Source organism: Peromyscus maniculatus, chromosome X (genome assembly GCF_049852395.1).
Source record: "Peromyscus maniculatus bairdii isolate BWxNUB_F1_BW_parent chromosome X, HU_Pman_BW_mat_3.1, whole genome shotgun sequence".
NCBI classification, from domain to species: domain Eukaryota; kingdom Metazoa; phylum Chordata; class Mammalia; order Rodentia; family Cricetidae; genus Peromyscus; species Peromyscus maniculatus.
The window spans coordinates 50,406,558-50,415,784 of record NC_134875.1 but is presented as its reverse complement, the minus strand read 5'-3'; the positions used below and the strand labels follow the sequence as shown (position 1 = coordinate 50,415,784).

At 36.8% G+C, this 9,227-nt stretch overlaps 1 protein-coding gene across 2 annotated transcripts in view; it reads left to right on the top strand.

Annotated features, from left to right (window-relative positions):
• Positions 1–2,461: 2,461 nt before the first annotated feature.
• Positions 2,462–9,227, top strand: part of Vsig1 (V-set and immunoglobulin domain containing 1) — a 32,582-nt gene continuing 25,816 nt past the window's right edge. The window contains exon 1 of one of the 2 annotated variants that reach the window (XM_006970307.4): positions 2,462–2,719. In XM_006970307.4, coding sequence (XP_006970369.1) covers positions 2,668–2,719 — 52 coding nt within the window. In that variant the 5' untranslated portion in view covers positions 2,462–2,667. The remainder of the gene's footprint in view (positions 2,720–9,227) is intronic. The other variant, XM_006970306.4, reaches the window with a different exon arrangement.

Sequence of the window (9,227 nt, the reverse complement as noted above, 5' to 3'; positions counted from 1 at the left end):
ATCAGTTATATTGACACTCTACTATGGTCACATATGGAACATGGGAGGAAACATAGAAAGCCCCTGGTTGAAAAACACCATACCTAAAAAGAAGACTAGGTCACGAATTTGAGAGGAAGGGGGAATGGGAGGAAATAGAGTGGGGAGATGGGCGTGGAGATGATATAAATACAGTACTCACATAGTGAAAATCTCAACAAGAAAGAAAAAACAGAAAATGGCTAAATCAAAACAAGCTCTCTTTCTCTACCTGACTCCCATACCAATAGAAATGCCAGTGGTTTCTAAATGAAAATGGTGGATCTTTGGGAGACTTCTAAAAGCCGAGGCTTAACCAGGGCTCATAAGAACTGGTGAAGGCCTCCAGAGGGCCACCCTACGAGCTGTCCTCTGGTGCAGAACTTTCCTTATACTTTTTATCCTCATCACATTGATTAATTCTCATGATCCAAAATTTATTCAGAGAACAGAAGCAATTGATCATCAAATAGTGAAAAAAAGGTTGCAAATTGTTCATTGTTCTCTCCTGCCTTGAAGCTGGGATCTTCTTTTACAGAAGGGACTGTTTCCTGGAGGAATACAGATAGAAAGAAAAAAGAAATTTGGAGTATGAGATATCTGCGGAGTGAATTTTCCCTTAATGACAACCTAGGAACCCAGGGGACTGTGAAGGTGGGCTCAGAAAGGAAAGGAGGTATCAGGGGCATGCAATACTTATTTGCAGAAAAATGTCTTGTGCACAGTTCTTGCCTTGAACGGGAAAACATGTTTTTAAACTCTGCCACCTGCTATTTCTTCTCTTTCTCCCCATTCTCTATTGCCTAATACCCAGAATTAGGCTGATTCTCAAGTAACATCTGCATAGGTCTGGGAATATGACTCATCATATTGCTTCTGCAATAATAATGGATTACTAGGTACATTTTTGGACACACTCTTAAGTTATGACCTTCCTGTATAAGGACTGATCTTTCTCCCTTAAGGGTCTCACTCTCCCTCAAAGGGTTCACAGTCACTGGATTTAGGTGAGACTCAGTTAATAAAAAGGAAACTACAGAGAACAATTGAGTATCAACTGTCCAATACTGATTGCCTCCAAACAAAATGTAAATTTATGACAGAGGTATCCCAGAGAGAGCTGGCATGTACATTTACAAAGCCTAAGAATATGCTTAGACATCAAAGTGAGGGAATAGAAAATTCTGAGGAATGGAAGTCTTAAGGTTTGGTCTCAGTCATGGGTGTGGATAGGAAAAGTCTGGAAGGAGGTGTTAGGTCTGATAGACGTGAAATGGTTTTCTGAAGAGGGAGGAATTCACTTCGCTAAAGAAAGTTGGAAGTAAAATAGTTTTTTTGTAAATTAAAGTTCATAAAACATATCATTTGAAATGAGTGCTTTTCATCTGACTAAACACTTTGAGCAATAAATTTTTGCAGCATTTATTGTGGCTATAGTTCAGATGTAATGAGGACTAGATCATGAAAAGCTGCGGATCCAGATGAAAGACTCTAGGCTTGCTGGCAGTCCACAGACAATGTTAATGAAAATGCATCATTAGAGTTGGGACATTAGCCTGAGACTGGTATACTGATGAAGGAGAAAAAAGTCCAGAAGAGCATTCAGGAGGCTGCTGCTGTAAACTAGATCACAACGGAAGCAGCAGGTTGGAGAAGGGACAAATTTGAGAGTCACTGTGAGGATGGAAGCAGCAGGACTCAGGTAGGCCCTTAGGTTTCTCAGAGTTCCTTAAGCATGAGAGGAACTCTGTCTGAAATTCATGCTCACATTTTCCCATGCCCTTCTAGTGAACCTCTAATTTCTGAAGAAACCCTGTAGCATCTATGAAGTAACTTAATTCTGCAAAAATGCAGACTCACCTAATGCCAGACTTGGAGCATCTATTCACTTACCTGATTTTGCACATTAGGTTAGTGAGTGTTACCGTGTTTCTAACTTCGGAGACATGAGAATGGAATTTTACTTCCAATTTTGATAGAAGGTGTTTATACTGGTGGTCCTTCAAAAAAAAAGTCATGTGCCTTGAATTTGATCCCATAGAATGAATACATTTTTACTTCATAGTCCCTGGGCCCTTCTTCTGAACCTCAAATCCCCTGAAAAAACTGTATCACCAGTTTACTAACCTAGTTTATGAAAGGTGCTTAGTGGATCAATGCTCTAAGACTTTTGTGGAACTATGGGAAGTTAATTAGCCTTGTCAAATTTTATTTGTATAAGTTCTCTTCCAACTATATCTTTGTGGAACTATTTGAAATTAATTAGCCTTGTCAAATTATATTTGCATACGTTCTCTTCCAACTATATCTTCTCTCCTCCAAGTACAAGTTTTTAATAAGGTTGATTTTAAACAATGAAACCTAAGAGAATCTGTACAAAGAGCTGGAAGAATTTAAATCCACGAGTTTATTATTAACACAGTAGCAAATATATCAAGGGAACACACCCCGGGGAAAGTGTTTCAAATAAACACAGATCTGCTCAGAGAGGTCTGTACCCAATAAGCAAGCTGGAAAAGGCCTATTTGCTTGATGATGCCCAGCAGATAAGCCAGGCAAACCTCGGTGTGATTGAAGAAGCCAGTCTGAAACTCAGCCTAGTTCAGGCAAGCTCCTGACTGGCACCTGCTGCTCCAAGCGATTCTCAGAATGATGGTGTTCGCATTTTGGAAGGTCTTTCTGATCTTAAACTGCCTTGCAGGTAAGGAATGGATCTAACAACCACCTACGGCAACTGGAAGTCGAATTTCTCTTTAGACTAAAATTGCAAATTTTTTACAAAAATCTTCTTCTCCCAGACTTCCAAGAGATTGTGATTAGCGTGCTGGTTATTTTCAGAACTCTTGTTTAGCAAATATGTTCTGTGTTGATGATTGGGAGGTCAGTCTGCGGTAAAATTGGCTTACACAGCTTCTGAAATGTGTTTCCCAGTTTCTTTGTTTTCCCGTTTTCTTTATTTAGTTCGAAAGGTAAACATGTAAATTTACTCAGAAAGCACAGTTTGTGCTTAAAGATAAGATTTCTGTTTTAGTTCAGTGCTTCCCCTAAGCTGGGGCTCAAGACTACGTGAGCATATTTGTGGAGAGAGGAGAGAGAGGCTCATGGAGTGCTCGGTTAGCGAAGATTTCCCATGAAGAGTAGTTTTCGAGTTGTAGGAATGATTGCAGAAATTATACAATTGACTTATGTAACAATATGGTTGATTTTAGGAATTTGAGCAGAACAAAATCATTTTTAGAGCCTCAAATTCCGGTGTTTATTAAGCTCAGGAGACACAATTTATTTGGAAAGTCCCTTGGCTGAGTTTTTAAAGCTAATGCCTTGTATATTTTGAATCTGTTCTGATGGTAAGTTAAGTTTATGGTAGCTACAATAATATTGTTTATCAAACAAGGGAACTCTTTTAAGTCATGAGTAATGTTAGGCTGTCATTAGCATGCAATTTTATAAACATATTTAATGATACAAAAACATGCTCAAGATAAAGTATGTGAAAAGTCATGACACACAACATTAATGATAATAAATTAAAAGAAGATAATATAACAATCATGATTACTTCTGGGTGATATGATTAAAAATTTTGATTTTATTTCCTTGCTATTTTATGATTTGGAAAAACATTAATTGTAATACTGTCTTGTGGTTAGTAGTAAATCTTTAAATATCCATTATTAAATGTTTTAACAAAGATGTTATATGGAGTCAGAAGTCACCAGAAAGCAATTTTGAATTTATTCCATGATCTATCCTGGTCATAGAGCTGGAAACATGTTACTTAGTTACTTTATCTTAGAGTTTTGTTTTTATTTAATAGGTGAGGAAAATCTTGGTCATCTTTTTCATTTGTTAGCTAGTTTGGGTCAAACCATAGGTTTTCTGTACCAACCCTCTATGAGCATACCTTTAGTCAGCATAATTCTTTATGTAAAGCCTTACTCTGTTCTATATTAGACATAGGATCACAACAGATACATGAATGACTTTTATTATAAGTATGTACATATATCTATATATAATTTTACTGATGATGAATATAATGGATATTCACTATATTTGAGAATATGGAAATTTATAAATAAAATATAATCTTACCACTCAGATTTGAATACATTATCTATTTTTCTTTATAAGAATGGATATTACCCAGTGGTTGGCTGTGGATCTCTGCATCTGCTTCCCTCAGTTACTGGATGGAGGTTCTATGATGACAGTTAGGGTATTCACCAATATGATTACAGGGGAAGGCCAGTTCAGGCACCCTCTCCACTATTGCTAGTAGTGTTAGCTGGGGTTGTCCTTGTGGATTCCTGGGAACTTCCCTAGCACAGGTTTCTCCCTAACTCCATAATGGCTCTCCTAGAGTCCAGTCGAAGAGAGGGAGGAGGGATTAAATGAGCAGGAGGGGTCAAGATCATGATGGGGAAACCCACAGAGATAACTGACCCAAGCTAGTGGCTGCTCATGGGATCTGGACTGACAGCTGGGGAGCTTGCATGGGACAGAACTAGGCCCTCTGAATGTGAATGACAGTTATGTGGCTTGGTCTGTTTGTGGGGCCCCTGGCAGTGGGACCAGGATCTGTCCCTGGTGCATGAAGTGGGTTTTTGGAGCCCATTCCCTATGGTGAGATACCTTGTTCAACCTTGATGCAGGGGGAGGAGCTTGGTCCTGCCTTAACTTGATAGGCCAGGCTTTGTTGACTCCCCATGGGAGGCCTGCCCCTTTCTGAGGAGTGGATGGGGGTTGGGTGGGGGAAGTAGGAGGAGGGGAGGGATAGGGTTGGTATGTAAAATGAAAAATTTTCAAAAAAGGAATATATATTACATTCAAATGGGGCCTATACCTTGTACCTCATTTTTCTATTAAACAATGATTTAGCATGATGTTGGGATCTTGATTGTAACTTTCAGTAGATGGCCCAATCAGAGTGAGCCACAAATACCTGCGTATTTTTTCTTAATTAATGGTGTGATGTTGTTGTTGTCAGCACTGTTTGATATATGCTGTGTATTTATGCATATATGTTTTAGCTGGCCAAAGCACAGCAGGTGGCATGGAAATATAATATCATCTGCAGTAGTCACCTTTATATGGAAGGCATATAAAGGAAGCTTTAGGTAATCTATACGTGTTAGTCACAGAGATCCAAGTCACTTTACTGATCCTGAGCCATTAGTTGATAATACGGCTATAGGAAAAATGATAATCTCTATAAAAGTATAGTTCCATGCTCAACCTGCATTTGTTTCCTAAAAAGGCTATTTTTTTTGTATCAGGCAGGTTGCAAGGAACCTAGTAAACATGTTGGAAGAATAATTTGCCACCCTCAAACCCAAACATCTGTAAATGATTTTCATATTCACGTTTAAAATCAAATTTCTGCACAGCTAATCAGGAAGACGTTATTTTAATCAAAATACTCTCAGTGATGTCTAAGGTCTTTAATTTCCATTTCAGCAAAACTAATTTTAGTTAAAACTTTCTTGTGCAAAATTGATGCGTGTCGTTTTAGCTCCTTGGATATGTAATTGTCACCTGTTGGAAAGATATGTCACCCTTATTTTCATTTAATGGAGGTATGCATTTCAAAGAAGTAATATATTTGAACGTTGGTTTTGAAATCAAACACAAAAATTGTATGATCATTTAGTTATATTATTTTTAACTAAAAAATGAAGCAACTTTACATGGAAGGGGATAGAAATGAAATCATTTGAAATGCACCTAGTAAATACATCCAATTGGGCAGTGTTTTTGCTGTGGCACCATAGTAGTCTAATCTTCCAAATAAGCAAGGACCGCATTGTAGGTAATAAATGAATGAATAATCATCACCAAAATAGAGCACATTTAAACTCTTTAGAATGTTGATTAATTTAAGCATACACATCTTGAATTCTTTTCCTTAGATGATAAACATTTATTTTTAGAAGCAGTCATGTACATTTCAACCACATATGCAGTTTTGCTTTGTTTATTAATTCAGTCAAGTCAATGAGGAAGATTGTAAGCCAGGGTTTTGTTTAAATTGGGTATTAATCTTTAGCCTGTAATTTATTCACAATTTGGTTAATGTGGGTATTTTTATTTTCTCAATTTTAAATATTATTTTCAATATAAAGTAAATTTAATCCAAAGAAAGAATTTTTTTCTCCTGATACTCGCAGAACTGCTTCCTGGTTAGTACTACATTTGCCCTGTTCATTATCTGCATGTGACTATCTAAATTTAAATTAATTCAAGCTAAGTAAAATTATAGCATGACTTCATTGGTTTTCAAAGCCACATTTCATGTAAGTAGTGACTACTGAATTGGATGGGGCGGAGACAGAACACTTCCATGGCCACCACCATCCTCATGATCACAGAAAGTTCTGCTGGACAGTGATGAGCTAGAGGGTGATCTTAGATTATTAAATAATATGCAGTAACAGAATGCTTTCATATTTTTTTTACTATCCAGATCTTTGTTTCCAATCACACTCTCCAGTCCAAAGATATATGGCTGTTTACAGAAGTGGTTTATTCTATGTACAAGACAGAAAATAGAGAAGACTGACCCAGGCTAGTAAAGCACATTTGTGGGGCTCTTCAAAGAACCAACTGAAAGAGTGGCCAGATGCTAAAAATTGTGAAATTAAAGTGAATGAGTTAATAAATAATACTTAGATTATAACTAAAACTAGAAGCTAAATGCCCATGAACCCAAAATTCCTGAATAGGGCAAAATTAATGATAATAGAAATCATTTTGATATTCTGGGATAAAAACCACTATATCATTTGGGGATATATTTATATATGTTTCTTGTCCTAGAATATCAAAGCGATTTGGGCAGTTGTATTTCAGGGACTCAGTTACTATGATTGCAGTTGTTTGAAATCTCTACTCCATTTAGCTATTGCCACTCTACTCAACTAATCCCATCTCAAGGCTATGTTTGGAAGAGGCTTGCTATACTTAATTATATGCTTTTCAATATACTATTGATGTTAAAGAATACCCGATATGTGCGCATTTCCTCTAAATTATGTGCCATGTTGTATAGATTAGTGTGATGCATTTAAAAATAGATAAAATATTGATGGTTTAGAGTGTTTCACAAAGCACTGAAATATCGAATTTCCTTAAACAGATGAAGTGAACAGTTGTACCATGAAGGAAGTATTTTGTAAAGTTTTTACATCTATTTATTTATTTATTTTATGTGCATGAATGATTTACCTACATGAATGTCTGTGTATCATGTATGTTCCTGATGCTATAGAGGTCAGAAGAAGGCATCAGTTTTTCTGGAATGATAGGGATGATTGTGAGTCAGCATGTGGGTGCAGAAAGGATACTGGGGTCCTCTTCAAGAGTAACAAATGCTCTAAACCACTGATCCATCATTCCAGCCTCCATGAGGATGCCTTTTAAGAATATTGATGGGTTTTTTTATTAAAATGTAAGAAAAATCCATTTCTGAAGGCTCATCAGAAGTGTAAGTATAGGTACCTGTTTTTTAGACTCTTGTTTGTCAGTGTTTTATTTTTTCTAGATATTTTATGTCATCAGATTTCTTTGGAATATTCCTGAATCTTTTTCTCCACTTGTATTACTGTCATTGACAGGCAATATTTGTGATGGGATCATTTAGGGATTGACTTGTCTCTCTCTGATGTCCTGGGACCTTAGGCCTCCTAACTTTTGTACATATTTCTTCTCACCCTTAAAGTGCCAGTTTGTACAAACAAGACTATTCATTAATTCTTAATTTAACACTTGGGATTTTAAACACTTGCTTCTGTGGTGATATATCCGCTTTTTTTAGTGCTCATTGGTCTGAGTAGAGTTTCTTCCCATGACATCTTTCCCAATCATAGCTCCTTAAATTTCCCACCAGCGCATAATCTTCCAGTGCAAAGGAATAAAAGATATGTTCTCTGTCTAATGCTGTTGTTGATACCTTGACACCTGAAATACTCTTTTTTTGTCTTAAAAAATAGATCTAATTCTACTTTATTTGTTTGTTTGGTTGGTTTTTGTTGTTGTTGTTTTTTGAGAAAGGGTTTCTATGTGTAGTCTTGCCTTTCCTGGAATTTCCTGTACAGACCAGGTTGGCCTCGAACTCAGAGATCTGACTGCCACTACCTGCTGGGATTAAAGGTGTGCACCACCACTGCCCCACTTCACCTTTAAGGAAACAAGAAGATAAAAGTGTTTCTGTCTCAGGCATGTGGATTAAGTGTCTGTTGTGTGAATGAGTTTTATATTGTCTAAGAAAACCAAGTTATCTTCATTATTATGCTCTCTTTTCTTATTTACTTCTTTACAAACTCAGCATTTTGTCTGTCTTTCAAATCCACGTCTACTAAATCATTTTCCATATTTCATTCATGCATCCTTCTTGTTTCATTGATTTCTGTAGAGTAGAGAAACAATACACCTGCCTTTATTACAGAGACTTCTGGAGTATGAGGTCTTTGAACAACAAACATACAATATATTTAAAATGTTAAATCTCACAACTAGTGTGTAAATGATGTTCCTTGATAAAGTTTGGATTGATGCATGTCAAAGAGATGCAAGCCAAACTGAACGAGCTCTAGCTAGCCAGTGCTGGGACAATTTGAACAGTTTCAGAGGGTTAGTCTATTATCATTATGGCAGGAAGCAGCCAAGCATGGCATTGGAGCAGTAGCTGATGGCTTTACATCTTGATCCACAGGCAGCAGGTGGAGAAAAAGATACCAGCCCTGGCATGGACTGAGGTTTTTATAATGAAGTTTATTTGAAAAATCAAACACTGACATCAATTCCATAGCTCTAAGCTCTGATGTTTTTCGTCACTGTATTAAGGTTGGCCAGTGCCTGAAAACTATCTGTTTCTCAGAATTTGAGAATTAATTATGGTGCTGAATATTGGCAATATGGGTAATAAAGTGGTCTGGTGATTTTGCTTTGCAATTGTTGTTGTGAGGCAAGGTGAAGTGTTCTTAAAAATGTCTCACTTTAAAAGTTTGAAAATACTGTCTGAATTCCAATATGTAATTTCTGAGCTTTTATAAATCTCAAATTATTACAGACACATGTGTCTATTATAAAAAATAGGAAATGTTTGAATCAGATTTGTATTGCTTATATCATTAACTTTCAGTCACTACCACTCTGACCTGTGCTAGAAGTGGCTTTCTGTTGCTTTGACATGGGAGGCAGAGATTGGG